The sequence below is a fragment of the Sminthopsis crassicaudata genome, chromosome 1 (genome assembly GCF_048593235.1).
Source record: "Sminthopsis crassicaudata isolate SCR6 chromosome 1, ASM4859323v1, whole genome shotgun sequence".
Taxonomy (NCBI): Eukaryota; Metazoa; Chordata; class Mammalia; order Dasyuromorphia; family Dasyuridae; genus Sminthopsis; species Sminthopsis crassicaudata.
This window is the reverse complement of record NC_133617.1, coordinates 533,124,856-533,141,013: the sequence shown is the minus strand read 5'-3', so window position 1 is coordinate 533,141,013 and position 16,158 is coordinate 533,124,856. Positions and strand designations below refer to the sequence as shown.

Here is a 16,158-nt window from a genome sequence, read left to right as displayed (position 1 = left end):
GAATTGTGAACAAATCTAGCCATTCTGGAGAGCAATTTGGAACTAAGTTCAAAAAGTTATCAAATTGTACATACCCTTTGATCCAGCAGTGTTCCTACTGGGCTTATATCCCAAAGAGATATTAAAGAAGGGAAAGGGACCCACAAATGTGAAAATGTGTGTGGCAGTCCTTTTTGTAGGGGCTAGAAACTGGAAACTAAGTGGATGCCTATCAATTGGAGAATGGCTGAATAAGTTATGGTATGTGAATGTTAAGGAATATTATTCTTCTATAAGAAACAATCAGCAGGTTGATTTCAGAGAAACTTACATGATCTGATGCTAAGTGAAATGAGCAGAACTAGGAGATCATTATAAATTGCAATGAGATTATCAGAGAATCAATCTGATGGATGTGACTCTTTTCAACAATGAAATGATTCAGGCCAGTATCTGTTAAGGACCACATCTAAGGGAAGAAATCCAGAAAGCCTGTAAAGGGTTAAAAGGGACTGTACCATTAAGGGGTGGGTTGGTTCTCCAAAAGCCCCCACAGCTGTGAATCATAGCACACTTGAAGCAATTGCAAATCAGCCAGATATTGCTTGCAAATTGGGAATGAAATAAATCTGAGGCAAATGAGAAGCGCCTCAATCTCCTTATATTGCTATCATCCTCTCACATGAAGGGATTATTCTGATGATCAGAATTAGATCCCCAGCAGCCACTAGCAGGTGAATCACATAATAAGTTACAATGATCTTGTGATGAAAAGTGCCATCTATACCTAGAAAGAGAACTATGGGAACTAAGTGTGGGCTACAACATAGCATTTTCACCCTTTTTGTTGTTTGCTTGCATTTTTTTAATCTGATTTTTCTTGTGCAGCAAGACAATTGTATAAATATGTATGTATATACTGAATTTAACATATATTTTTAACATGCTTAACTTATATTTGATTATCTGCCATCCTGGGGAGGGGATGGGGGAAAGGACCAGAAAATTTGGAACACAAAGTTTTGTAATGGTAAATGTTGAAAATTTATCCATGCATATGTTTTGAAAAAAGCAAAATAAAAACAAACAAAAATACAATTAACTGTTCCCTGTGTCATTTTGTGTAAAAGCTTAACTTCATAATCAAAATGGTCTATTTTGTTTTTGAAATTTCCTGTCTCATTTGGTTGTCAAGGTCTCTGAGCTGATTCTCCTCTAGTTTCTTTAGGCTACCTAAACTTTTGAGCAAAGTTTTCCCCATATAGTTAACTTCTAAACTATGACCTACAAAATTATTTTACTGAAAACCTTAATATAGTATGAAACCAAAAGTTTAGAAAACATCTCGAATTCATCACAAAAGTCTATTGGCCATTCTTCTACCAGGTTTTGGTTCTATGAGAAAAAGCTTTCAGATTCATGATAATGTAGCCACTTTATAATAAAATAAAATTTAAAAAATTTTTAAACTGATATGAGTTGTAGTTTAATGCCTATTAAAATTATTTTTTGTTAGTATTCAAGAGCTACATTAACTATGTGTATTCATTGAGCATAGCTTCTGTCACTAAAATAGCTTGCAGTCTTCTTTTAAATATTCAATCTAAAGGTTACCTACTGAAAACTATTTCCTTAAAAGTATCTCCAAGAACTATGCTCAAAAAGTTATCAAACTGTGCATACCTTTTGATCCAGCAGTGTTATTACTGGGCTTATATCCCAAAGAAATACTAAAGAAGGGAAAGGGATCTGTATGTACCAAAATGTTTGTGGCAGCCCTCTTTGTAGTGGCAAGAAACTGGAAACTGAGTGGATGCCCAGCAATTGGAGAATGGCTGAATAAATTGTGGTATATGAATATTATGGAATATTATTGTTCTGTAAGAAATGACCAGCAGGATGATTTCAGAAAGGCCTGAAGAGACTTACATGAACTAATGCTGAGTGAAATGAGCAGGACCAGGAGGTCATTGTATACTTCAACAACAATACTATATAATGATCAGTTCTGATGGACGTGGCCACCAATAGAGCAGTAATGAATTGAACCAGCTATACCCAGCGAAAGAACTCTGGAAGATGACTATGAACCACTACAAAGAATTCCCAATCTCTCTATTTTTGTCCGCCTGCATTTTTGATTTCCTTCACAGGCTAATTGTACACTATTTCAAAGTCTGATTCTTTTTGTACAGCAAAATAACCATTTGGACATGTGTGTGTGTGTGTGTGTGTGTATATATATATATATATATATATATATATATATATATATATATATATATATTGTATTTAATTTTTACATATTTAACATGTATTGGTCAACCTGCCATCTGGGGGAAGGGGTCCGGGGAAGGAGGGGAAAAGTTGGAACAAAAGGTTTTGCAATTGTCAATGCTGAAAAATTACCCATCTTGTAAATAAAAAGCTATAATAAAAAAAGAAGATATGCAAAAATATATTTAAAAATTCAAAAAAAAAAAAGTATCTCCATGTGGTTCGTCAGTGAAATAATTCAGAATGTGGTAATACCAGTAATTTTATCTCCCATAATGCTATCTACTCTAGCCAGGCTTACTCCCTACTTGCTTCCACACTGTACTAATTTCTTGTTGACACAGCATTGTTCAATTATAATCTATCTGAAATGCCCTTTCCTTTCAACCATACTCCCCTATTATAACATGCCTAACGTTAAATAGTTTCCAAGCAAATAGGTTCTTAGGTGAAATCCTACAAAGGCTATTATTTAGTTCTGTTAGGATAGATTAGAATAAGTGAGAAAATTCCCTCTTAATTCAGGAGAGAAGTGTCTCTGTCATTTATAGCCTTAGAGAGGTGCCTAGAGGTTACATGACTTGTAGCATACCACTGGACTTAAAAGGTGTTCTTGACTTCAAGAATAGTTCTCTATCAGTTTAGGCATGCTGCATCTCATTTCTACATTGTTATAAACATTTGACTAATGCTACAGCCTTTGGAGGCAACCTTGCCTGAAGCAGATGTGGGTTTTCCTTAAAAGCCAAATTCAAGTTCAATCTTCTCCATGTACTGGAAACACAATGGCAGTATGGAAATAGTTAACAAGAAACATATTTCACATCATTTGCTATCTGTGATTTTTAGCAAATCATTTCATTTCTTACTTTTTATTAAATTTCTTTAATTTCTTATGGACTGAACTATTATATAGCTTATAAGTAAAATTATTCTGCCTGTTTCAATCTGTGTGTTCCCAAATGATTTCATGGTACCTATATATATCCAATTAACTACAGAAGCATTAGAGTCAACATAATGTAAGAAATTAAATGCAACACTTGAAACTGGAAAGACTTGGGTTGCAGGCAAGCCTGACTTATTTACTTGTATATAAGAATTTAACCACTTAATGCCACAGACAAGTCTCTAAAAATAAACCACAGATGAGTTGTTGATTTGCAGTACTTAAGAACATCTGTACTGTTAAAAAAAAAAAAAAAAAAAAATTGAACATTTAAAAAAAAACACACACACACATACACACAAAACTAAGGGTAAAGTAGGGGGTGAGGGAGGGATAAAAGTCCATACCTTCAGGCTAATTACATAATATTGATGATAACAAGGTAATTTGAGGGATAACATTAATAAAGACGTGAGGAAAGCAGTTAGCAGGTTTTATAGGTTATACTCAAACAAAACCTTGAAGACAAAGGTCAGGGAGTAGAAATGAGGATGGAGTACTTTTCAAACATGTAGTTTATACATATACAGAAACAGAATGTTGAATTTGAAAAATGGCTAGTGATTTGGTTCAATAGGTACTATTGAGCTACCATAAAGAAGATAGAATATAATTAATTTAAGATAGATTGGAATACAATTGGGGAGGACTCTGGTATACTCCTGACACCTCCTGTATTTACTGACAATTTTTTTTTTTTGCATATATGTCTACTCTTTGAGTAGAACATAAATTCAAGGGCAGGATATACTTATCATCTATACTACAAAACATATTCATACATGTGTAAGCAAATATATAAGTGTGTGAATCATTTACTCTTCATCCATAGAGAAAAAATAAAGTGGACAAAGAATGTCTATTGCCAAAACTAATAACATAGAAAAGTGGGGGGAGGAGGGGTGCCAGGGTTTAAAGCAAATTTCTCTCATAAAGGCCTCATGTTTTAAATATATAGGAAAAAGCCAAATTTATAAAAATAAGGGCCCTTTGTCAACTGAGGAAATGAAGTTTTCAGAAGAAATCAAAACTATGAAGTTATATGAAAAAATACTTAATCACTACTGATTAGAGAAACTCCAAGCAAAGCCACTAAACTCTCCTTACACCTATCAGATTGGCTAACATAATAGAAAAAGAAAATGATAAATCTGGAGACTATGGAAAAATAGGTACACTAATGCACTGTTGATAGGTCCAAACATTCTGGAGAACAATTTGGAACTATTCCCAAAGGGCTATAAAACTGCCTATAAACCTTTTACCCAGAAATACTACTACCACGTCTATATCCCAGATTTAAAAAAAAAAAAAGGGAAAGCACCCACATGCACAAAAATATTTACAGCAAGGTGGTTTTTTTTTGGGGGGGTGATGGCAAAAAAATAGAAATTGAGGGGATACCCATCAACTGGGAAAAGGCTGAACAAGTTTGTAGTATATGCCCATCAAAATTATGTGGGAGATGGCTTCAAAAAAACCTGAGATTAACACACACAATTGAACAGAATCAGAACATTGTACATAATAGCAGTATTGCAATGACCACCAACTATGAAAAGGTTAGCTATTTTAATGGATGACCCAAGAAAATTCCAAAGGACTCATGATAAAAAATACCACCCACCTTGAGAGAACTAATAATTTTGAGGGTAAGATTGAAGCATAATTTTTTTTCACTTTCTTTTCCTTGCAGCATGGCTAATGTAGAAATGTTTGCATGGCTTCACATGTATGATGTATTGTTTGCCTCCTTAGTGGGTGGGAGTAGAGTGAGAAAAAATTAGAATTTTTTAAACCAATTATAAATGGAAAAAAATAAAAATTTCTCATAAAAATAAAAAATGTTAGAAATAATGAATTTTTTTCTTAAAAAAAAAAAAAAAGTATTTTGCTTATATAATTTGTTGGGGCCCAGGGTTTTGAGATGGTAGAATAGATTGGTAAATTTCAGGCTCTCTAGATTTCCCCCACAAATAGAACAAATTTGTATGTCAGAGCAAACATACTGGTGAAAAATCAACAAGACTTGGGGCAGAACAGAAGTCCTCCAGACACAACCCCACAAGATCTAAAGACAGACCAGAGCTGAGGATTAACTTGTCTGAAGCACAAATCCTTCCAGGCTAACTCCCTAGAACCCTGGAGCTAATTGGGTTTGGCTAGAGCCTCAGCAGGAACCACGGACACTTTCACTTCTCACATACTTGTGGATTTGGGTAAATCCCATAAGACTGAATGAACCTAGACTTATTGGGAAAATCAGGCCCAGTTGTGCTGCTGAGACCGCAGGGCTAGAAGGAACTACCAGCCTTTAAGGGCAGAGGCAATGGAGCAGGATGCTGTTGGCTGTGGGCACTTGCAAGAGGAGGGAGCTCTTGGTTTGAGGTTAGTGGTCAGAGGGGAAAACTGAGGGAAACTTGAGCCACCATCCTCCCACCCCACAAAGGTGCTTACCCTAGGGCAGCTAGGTGATGCATTGGTTAGAGCAACAGTCCTGAAGTCAGTAGGACCTGAGCTCAAATTTGACCTCAGACACAACATTTTGTAGCTGGGCCAAGTCAATTGCCTAAGCATACAAAACAAAACAAAACAAAACAAAACAAAACAAAAAAAAAAAAAAAACAAAAAAAAAAAAAAGGTGCTTATACTAATACCTCTTATTTAAAAAAAAAAAAAAATGAACTAGCTTTTCAATCACTAGGTATATCTGAAATGGGCAAAATGCGTCCAGAATTAACAAGAGCGCAGCCTGGATTGCCTTTAAAAAAGATCCTTCAATGACTCCAATTTCCATCTGAAGAAGTTATCTTTTTTAATATATACGTAATATTATAATGTAATTTATTACCTGTAATACAACTGTAAATTGATATTTATATTAATAGTAAAATGAAATGTAATGTTTTGCCTGTGCTATGTGAATTAGAACAGGAAACAGAAGTCTATAAAGAAATGATTATCAAATAGAACAGGCTACAACATATAAAAAGTAAAGAACCTGAGTAAAAGATGTCATGGAGAAAGATTATAATGGGAAAAAAAGGCTGGCCATAAAGATGACACTAGATAGCCTGATAACTATACTGATGGTCCTACAACACAAAAAAAATTGTACTCAACTTATGGGAGGGCAAAGATAAATATTTCACAGATGAGCAAAAATGGACAAATAACGTTAAAGGGAAAAAACCAAATTGATGAGGTTACAAGTTAATTTTATCTGTATGAGCATAAGATAATGTACATATAGAAATGTATGCTATTATCTAATTGATTACAGAAAAGTCTTCCAAAGAGATTACTTTTCATGAATTTATGTGTCATCCTTGCACAGGGCCCATGGTAATCTTCTCTGTATTGTTCCAATTTTGGTGTACATGCTGCTGAAGTGAGCACAAGAAATTACTTTTGTTCACGGTAGCAAAATCATGCTCCAGTTTTCTTCATTTATGCTCCAATGATCTCTATAATTGACCAGCTGCAATAGGTCCCTGAAGTAAAAACTGACATGGCTTCTATGGCAGGTATTCATTAAATCTTCAATATGCTGCTGTTAAATAGCACTGATTATGTACTCACTGCCAAACACAAGATTTTTAAAATTATTTGTATTTTTTACTTCCAATAATTGCTCCCTACATGGAAGCATGTCTAAATATGAAGTAAACTGTATTGAACCATTCTATAAAATTGTCACCAATTTCAAGGTTCTCTGGAAAATGAAAGTCCATATATTAGAAAAATATATATAATATTTTAGGAAAATTCAGAAACATGGAAAACAGGTAACTGTCTTTTATTGCATACATTTTGAAGTGATTTCCCAATTTATTGTTTCACAGAAAACATTAAGTATATTCAGTTTAACATATATGTTGTAAACTTGCCTTGCTCCCTAAATAATTCATTCCAACAATTTATCCAGGGGGCCATTTCATCTGACGTCCTCCAAGGACATGCAGATGGATATGATAGACAGATTGCCCCCCATCTGCGCCTTCGTTGATCACCATTCGGTATCCTTTTTTCAGACCCAGGTCAGCTGCACATTTCTTGCCAACAATCATTAAGTGTCCAAGAAGCTAAAAAAGAATAAACAAGTTATTTATCAAATTAAATTTATCCCTAAAAAAAGTCTTTTTGGCAAATATACCTTTAAATCCATTACGATTTCATAGATGCTCTGAATAAAGAATCCACTGAATGTATCAGACAACTCCCTCTCTAATTATGTGTAGTTTTGAGGATATCCACCATTGAGCACTCTGCTAGCCCTCACACCATGACCAATCCTATTTACTTTTTGTTCAATCACACATTTTTCTTGATGCTATTTCTTACATGCAGATCTTCAATGAAAACATGCTGCAAGCTATGTGTCCAACCCCATAGATTTTTTAATATATTTTTTCAAAGCTTTGTTGCTCTAAGTTTAACTACTTATCATGAGGAAAACATTTTTTTTAAATGGGTAGAATTTGGAGATAAATTAAAACTACCCTGCAATTTTTCAAGTATTTTTCAGCTTATTCTCTTCCTCCAATTCAATTCTTAATCTAATACACTGTACATAAGCAGTGCCTGTCTTAAACACAGATTTGCTCAAAAGACAAGTTATTCACCTTCAGTCTAAGCAACAAGCATTTTTCATTAATTTCATATATTTCCTATGAGATGTAAAGCGTAATCATAGGAGAGCTGAGTGGTAAATTAGATGGAGTTGGGTATTGAGAACCCACCCTGGGCAAGTCTTTTTAACCTGCTGTTTCCTCATCTGTAAAACGAAGGAATAACAACACCTATTTCCCAGAGATGTTGAGGTTCAAATGAAATAATTGTATAACATTTAATAGTGCTTTCCCATAGAAAGTTTTATTTGAAAGCTAGCAATCTTTTTTTTTAATTTACAAAAGTTTTCAAACTTTCAAACATTTCCACATTGGTGGAAGACTTTCACCTTGAATCTCCCATCTTGGTGAAATCATGAATCCAAATTAAAAATTTTTTTTTAAAATACAAATTTAATCTTTAAAAACTTAAAACTATACCAATAATTTAGTGACATTTTATATTTACAGCTAGAAGGGACCTTAGGAAGCACAGCTCAATTCCTTCTTGTTTTTACAGGTGGAGGCTGAGGCCTAGAAAAATGAAATGATTTGTCCAATGCTAAATAATTACTTAAATATATACTAAGTAGCGGGATTGAGATCTGAATCCAGGGTCATTAACTTCAAATCCATCCCCTTTTCCACCACACCATGCAATTGTTAGGTTGATTCTTTTTCCCAATGAGGGAAGCCTATAACTTTATGATGCTCAATGCAATCACTCAAAACTTAAAGGACTTCAACATTCAAAGAAAATCCCTCTTCCGCGTAGAACTCCTGAAGTACATTCTTCAACACAGGAAGAAACATACATTTTTATATGTGCATCATAAATATATAAACATCAATCATGTTTCATTTGACAACCAGAGAGACGAAAAAGAATTATTATTCTGGTTTTTCACTAAACGTATCATTTTAACAAATGGTGAAACATTCCTCATGCTGAGATATTTTTCTTTCTTCTGAGGCAATTGGGGTTAAGTGATTTGCCCAGAGTCACACAGCTAGGAAGAATTGAGTGTCTGAGACCAAATTTGAACTCAGGTCCTCCTGACGTCAGGGCTGGTGCTATATCCACTGCACCACCTAGCTGCCCCTGAGATACTTTTCTTTAATAAAGTGGGATATTATATTTTCTGCAGCAAACTGTCTTCTAATGAATGTGTGATCTTCAATACTTTTCTTTCAAGTTTTATGTATGATTGCTCATAAGATGGTGTGGATCATTTGGGTAGACTTATTTTTGCTCTCATTGTTCTTTGATGTTTCTCTTGAGAAAACACTGCTTCTACTCTTTTGCCATTCTACTATACAGTATCTCAAAAGAACATAGTGCAGATTTAAGTTTCAGGCATAGACTGTATAATGTTTTATAAATCAATTCCTATCACAAACCAGTTTCACTTTTAGCTACCATACCACTCCATTTGACAAGAAGATCACGTTTGCTCACAAAGGCAATTTCTAGACCTTGTATTTTACATTCTTTAGGCTTTTGAAGGAAATGGTGACAATATCATTATGTCTGCTTGTTTTCATTTTCCTAGGGACTGCAAGACCTCTGCTTTATCACACCAGTAACCAGTCATATCAGGGTGTCTGTGTGTATCTGTACCTATCTGTGTACATGAGAGAGAGATTGTTTGAAGCTCATCATATCCAGTACTATCCAATTCTTTTCTGTAAGTATTCAAAAAACATCTTCCACTTCTTGTTGTAGAGATGGGACATATTAAAAAAAAAAAAAAAAAAAAAAAAAAGATATTTACATGTGTTGTTAGTTGTGACAGTCACTTTGTTGGTCAGTTTTTATAAAAGAGGGTGTTGGGGCAGCTAGATGACACAGTGGATAGAGCATCAGCCCTGAAGTCAAGAGGACCTGAGTTCAAATCTGGCCTTAGATTTAATTTAACACTTCCTGGCTGTGTGACTGTGGGCAAGTCACTTACCCCCAACTGCCCCAGCAAAAAAAATAAATAAAAATAAAAAAATCAAAGGGTGTTATAGTTTTAAATTTTCTTTCTTGCTTGGTTGCTACGACCAAAAAAAAAAAAAAAAATCCATAATCCAATAGACTAAGCTCTTTGAAAGAAGTGATAGTCTATATATTGCTATGTGTTTGACACATAGCAAGAACTTGCAACACTTATCCTTGTGGATCACTTATAGGCAAATCTACTGGTGATGAGTTTCTTCTTGCTTAGCTAGACTGATTTTCAAACTGTAGATAGATAGATTTAGTCTGTGATTAGTCCCGACCAGGCCTAAAGTCAAACTCTTCTCAGAATGGTAGAAACTGATTAAGTTTCCATTTTTCTAAAACAAGCTATTTGAGAACTCTCCATACCATAATAAAGCATTTTAGAAAAATTGTGTAGAAGATAACAGATGATGAATAAAATAATTTATAGTTTTGGGCAAGAGGCAGAAAAACAAAAATGAACTTTGACAAATTATATTTTCTGATCATAAATCAACTAAGAGATGATCTTCTTAAAACAATTTTCTCACTATTTTCCTTCAACTTCTTATAAAATTTTATCGCATATAACAACTATTTAGATTTTCAGGGTAAAGGGGAAATATTACTGATGAGGAATGATACTAGCTTTGCTTCTCTAGGACATTCAACTAAATCATTAATAGACAAAACATACCTATTTTTACTATATTTAAAAATAAATCAGTACTGTCATTAAATTTTGGGAAAGGCACAATCAGCATTTTAAATTATACAACATAAGATTAGAAATAGAATATAACTACCATGACCTACCTAATTAATTTTTGAGTTTGAAATGAGATATTTCAACAAAATGGAAACACACCAATGACCAAAGCAGTACATCGGGTGGAAGACTGGAATTGGAGTCAGAAAAAACTGAATTCAAGTACTGCTGTTAACAAGTCACTTAATCTTAGAATAGTCCCTGGGGAACTCTCAGATTATAAACTTTAGAAAAACTGTAGTAAAGTGTTCACATTGTGAAATTCCTTAAACAGATAAAAATCACAAGTAAGTCCAGATTAAAAAAAAAAAAAAAAACAACTTACATGTAATGAACATTAAGACATTAAAGATATAAGGAAACAAATGGTTGAAAAAAATCCAACATCAATGTCATGTAACTTTTAGTGTTTTATTATACATTAGCACAGACCTAAATATTTTTCTATTATTTCTCGCTGTCCTTCTGGATAGATCTATATCTAACCATCTCTACCTTAAGTTGATTCAATGACTATGAAATGATTACATGATCTGAATTTTATTTCTGAATATGTTTCACTACCTGAGCATCTGAAAAGATTTTTCCATCTGACTCTTTTAAAAAATTCCTACCAGTAACGGAAGTGATTGCCAGGGACAATGTTGAAAAATTACCCATGCATATGTTCTGTCAATTAAAAGCTATAATTAAAAAAATAATAATAAATTTCTAGTTACGTGTGCCAATATTAACATTCAAATCAGTACACTTTAAATATTTAAAGTTTTCTCTCCAGATAATATCATTATCTGGGCTGACATAGCTGTTATTTAAAAAAACATACCCCTTTGAAAGCTTGAGGGAAAAGTACTTTAAAAAATCCACCCTTCTTTGTTCCAAATAATCAAACACAGAGAAAAATGTAACTGTTTAATAAAATAATCTGATTTATACCCTAAGACTTTTGGAGAAAAATTTCAAAGAACTAAGAGAAAAGGCAGGATCCCAACGTTTGAAAATCTAAAAGAAAAACTGAATAAAGAACAAAAAAATCTCATTACATGAATCAAAATGATTCCAAAAAGGAAGACTCTGAATAAAGTAACATACAGTGGGTGTCCACTGTGAGGGAGATAGATGTCTATAGGGAGCCATGATCAGAACATATTTGGAGTACTGAATCCAGTTCTGGGTACTAGCAGCAGCATTCTATGAAGGAAACTCACAAGTTATACCAGGGAATGACAAAGAAACTAAGGAAATTAAAAATAATGGCATACAAGAATTAGTTGAAGGGACAGATGATCCATAATTTAGAATAGAAAGAATTGATTTTTCAATTTTTTTTGATTCTTTTAGATGGCTTGCAGGACCCTGCTCAGTGTTAAAATCAACTTGCATTCAGTCCTCAATAAAAATTGATTGATGCCAAGAGAGAATGACAATAAAATTTAAGCCTTCTCCTACAATAAACTTAAGCAGCCAAAGTAAAAGAAAAGATAAGAGGAAGACAAAAGACCAGTACTGAGAGGTACTCCCAATAGAAATACAGGCCTTGGAAGAGGGGTGGGAGGGGGTAAGAAAAGTTTTATAAATTATGTTCTAAAATATAGCTTGCAAGAATAAGTTATTTTTTCAACTATAAAAAGCCAAGGTAGGCAAAAATAAAAGATTTCATTAAATGTACTTACATTTTCATCATCATCTTCTGCTGCAGAAATTTGGGTAATTGGTTTCTTGGGTATCACGAGGAAATGAGTTGGGGCTTGTGGGCAAACATCGTGAAAAGCAAGACACTAGGTAAAAAAGATAAACGTCAAAATTTCTGTGGTCAAAAAATCCTTCAAATCTAAATATTATACATTATCCATATAAAACTTACTACAATAATAGACTTCAAGGAGAAAAAAAATACTAAAACAAAAAAATTAAAGAGTTAGATTCCAATTTTGATATCAACTGTTTCTTTATTCTGTGTATAGGTATAGAAACACATACATATTTAAAACAGGGACTTCCAGTCAACTTTACCAAAATATTATGATTATTTAATAGCATCACAATTAAGTTATTCTGTTGGTCAGAAAAAAAAAAATGCAACAGTTGGTAAGATGACCAGGGAGCAACTGATAAATATTAGTTAACATTATTATTATGACACAGTATTTCTTTTCTTCCACACTCCCTCCCAGGTAATTTCACAAAAGTGTTTGAACAGAGCAGAGGTGAGGGTATCATATTTTTTTGCTTCAAAATACATAGTAATTCTAAAAGTAAAACCTACATAAGGTGTTGAAAATAAAATGCATTAAAGCCTATAATGCCAAGGGTATTTACCACACTTTTTAATTTGTACTTTTTAAGGGAGGCAATTAAGAGTTAAATGACTTGCCTAGGGTCAGACAGTATGCCACACAGGTTTTTTTTTTTTTTTTTTTTTTTTTTTTTTAATGAAATGGAATACCACTTTCTTTTGCTAACTACAAACTCTAATAAAGCTAGCTACCTTAAGTAAAATCTTGAGACAAAGGAAGGCAAATCCAGGTCACCTGATCCTTCTTTTAAATAGTTTGCTTACAATTTTTAAAATTCCTACTTTGAAAAATGATAGGAACTGGAAAGGACACAAAATTATTTCTGACTTCAAACAGTTTATATTGCACTGGTGGGGTTGGGAGACAGATGTGGTCGATGGGATATAGTTAAAGGTCTATGCAAATCACTTCTCCACAAGGACTCAACTTCTCCATTTATAAATAAGAAAAATGGGCTAGATCAAAGCTTCTTAATTGTGAATCCTGTAACTGAAAGTGTGTGTTGGGGGGGGAGGGAATCCTGAAAATTTTGGCAAGATTTAGTTCCTTATGTAATAAGCAAGCACATCCAACTCAGTATCAATTCTTCGTTCCTCTTTAATAAATGGTAAAATTATATGTATACATTTGTGTATATATATGTAAGAGAGTTGTTTTAAATTAGGTTTCTTTATGATTTTATTGTCAGTAACTATTTTGATTTGTATAACAATTTAAATGCCTACATACCCAGTGTAATGTATGGAAAAAATGTAAGAAGCCCTGGGCTAGAAGATTGCAAAGGTCCATTCCACGCCAGATAAAAACATGGGTTGCTATTCTACTGGAAGGATTTTTAACATTAGAATTTTAACGGAATCTCACTTCAAAGTAAAAATGTTTATAAGACTAAGGTAAAGAGTTGAGCGCTTCACATGGCCTCACGGTAGCGTGTTTGATTTGGCAAATCACCAGGTTTCATGAGGTATTGAGCCATCGCTGATTAAAGGTTCCATTTTTTCTCTTTCTCTCCACACCTTTAAGCCGGACTTTCTCCCTCAGACAACACCGGGCTTCCCCCCTGGCAGGCTAGCACTAGAAAGCTGGGAGCACTACTCTGACCCCGATCAGATTTCTGACCTCTCGGGAAGAGAGCTGGCAAGATTGCGACGTTCCAGGCAAAGCCTGCCTGGGGCAAGCAGTATGGCGACAGTGAGAAAGGCTCCGAGAATTTCAGAGGCACAAAGCGCACAATCTCTCCGATACAGCGGCTTCCTTACTCTCCCCCAATACAACTTTCTTTCTGATGGCAACACGTCTCGGAGCAGAGGCGTCCATGTTAGCAGATAGCCGTTCCCTGGAGGGAGGTCAGAGGGAGCCCTAGCGGCCGGCTAGGCAGCAATGCTCGACAGCAGCCGGGCCGAGAGGTCCCGGCACTGGCAAAGGGCAGACACGGACCTCTAGGCACCGAGGCCTTTTATTCCCAGCTTAGCGGGGCAAGCTGAGCACAAGGTCAAACAACCTGGCTACACAGTCCGCTGCAGGAACCAGGATCACTGACTTAGAACTCAAGAAGCCTAAGAAATCTCCCAGTTCAACCCCCTCATTTCCTATTTTAAAACAAAAAAACGTCGCCACCGAAGTGAAGACGTGTTCACAAGGTCACAATAGTAAATTCTGGATTGGCAGGGGTGGGGTTTTCTAGGGAGCTTTTCCTTTGAGGGAAAAGAAGCTGATTAAAACCCAATAGAATTTAAAACAAATGCGGGAGTCACTCTTCTTCTAATCCCCGTCCCTCACCAGACCCCACCGCTCTCCCTCGTTGGCCTCCCGGGCCCCCAGGATCGTCCTGCCCGCCTTGGCCGAGATGCTTCAGCAAATTCTCGGCGCGCGCCAACGCCCCGCTTCTTTCCCCTTCCTACCCGATCATCCTCAAAAATGATTTTGGCAGGGATTTCCTTGCGAATTATTTTCCCGAAGATGGTGTCTCCTCCAGGCTGGGCAGTCTGAGCTTTACTGATCTCATCTGCCATAGCGGCGAATCTCCCAGCCCCGGAGCGCCGCCACCGCAGACTGCAGCAGCCACAACGGTACTACGCCCAGGCGGCTTCTAGAAAGCACTTCCCAGTGAGCGCAACGCGCCCCGGCTACTGAGCATGCCCACACTCAGGAGCCAAAGCCACGTGGGAGTTTTAACTTGCAGATTCTCTCCTTTGGTTGGCTTAACAAAAGGCGGGTAAAAACTCATTAAATATGGAAATTAGGTGATGGCCAAGAAAAGCTGCACTAGAGGAAACCTATTAAGGCTAAAAATTATTCTATTTGTGCCTGACAGTTCACTCTTTCCCCATCTACTCCTCGATCTGGCTAAAAATCAGCATTTGCTGTTTACATTGAAACTTGCTTGGCCAAATAATATTGAGCGTGCTCTATAACCGACTCTAGGCTCTGGTGGAAAGTGCAAAGATACAGTGCCGGAAAAAGAGCTGGCCCTTTTTAGCCCAATGACAGTATGGCTTCTCAGTACTGATCCTAGCATAGGATGTTATAACCGGGAAGGTCATAGTCTTTCTTCTCTCCCCCCCCCCCCCCATTTTATAGAAAAGCAAACAGGCTCAGAATAGCTCATGGAAGATGAAAATGGTCTAACTTCCAAGCTATGCTCCACTCTACACCAATGCTGCCTCTCTTGATTGGAGAAAGGCTTAGTTGTTTATTTTTTTTTTCTTAAGGGTCAACCTATCAGATTCTTTGGGAAGCAATATTCAAGGAAAAAGTCCACTTTGCAATGCACATATACAATGCAAGGATTGTTTTCATTTATGATAGAAGCATGAATAAGCACTAAAGAATCAAGAACATGCTTATTAACAGTTATCACAACTAATTTTTAGGTTTCATAACTAACATACTGAGTTGTGACTGTCCTGGAGCCTATTACTTGAAAACATAGAGCAATCATTGCCCCAGCATGACCACGTCTTCCATTCTTGACCTTTCTGCAGTAATTTCCACCACAGGCCATTCCTCTGAAATATTCTTTCTTCTTGAGGTACCTAAGTTAGCACAATAGATAACTAATGGGTCAGGAAATTAAAATCTGACCTCAGATACTCTGTAACCCTAGACAAGTCATTTGTCTGCCTCCCTTTCCCCAAACATAAAAAGGGAATAACAGCCATTAGGATTGTCCTTAGGATCCTGAGATACTTGCAAATTACTGAGCACTGTGCTTGGCACATACATAGTGTTTGATGACTCTTGGTTCTACTTGACTATTCTTTCTCAGTCTTCTTGGTTGGTGTAATATGATCAAAGAGAGAACAAGACTC

The 16,158-nt window shown here is 35.6% G+C and overlaps 1 protein-coding gene and 1 non-coding gene across 2 annotated transcripts; both read right to left on the bottom strand.

Annotated features, from left to right (window-relative positions):
- Positions 1–6,497: 6,497 nt before the first annotated feature.
- Positions 6,498–6,604, bottom strand: LOC141552446 (U6 spliceosomal RNA). The gene has a single exon (XR_012485224.1). It is a non-coding gene; the product is annotated as a U6 spliceosomal RNA (small nuclear RNA).
- A 384-nt stretch (positions 6,605–6,988) lies between these two features.
- HINT1 (histidine triad nucleotide binding protein 1) lies at positions 6,989–14,973 on the bottom strand. The gene is made up of 3 exons (XM_074281869.1): positions 14,749–14,973; positions 12,224–12,328; positions 6,989–7,290 (listed from the first exon to the last, which is right to left on the bottom strand). The coding sequence occupies exons 1-3, from the start codon at positions 14,857–14,859 to the stop codon at positions 7,126–7,128; spliced, it is 381 nt and encodes a 126-aa protein (XP_074137970.1). The 5' UTR covers positions 14,860–14,973; the 3' UTR covers positions 6,989–7,125.
- Between the last annotated feature and the right edge of the window lie 1,185 nt (positions 14,974–16,158).

Coding starts and splice junctions, on each gene's coding strand:
- HINT1 (XM_074281869.1), bottom strand. CDS start 14,859: ATGGCAGATGAGATCAGTAAAGCTCAGACTGCCCAGCCTGGAGGAGAC. Junction 12,329..14,748: donor TCATTTTTGAGGATGATCGG/GTAGGAAGGGGA, acceptor TTTTTTACCTAG/TGTCTTGCTTTTCACGATGT. Junction 7,291..12,223: donor CAGAAGATGATGATGAAAAT/GTAAGTACATTT, acceptor ATTCTTTTTTAG/CTTCTTGGACACTTAATGAT.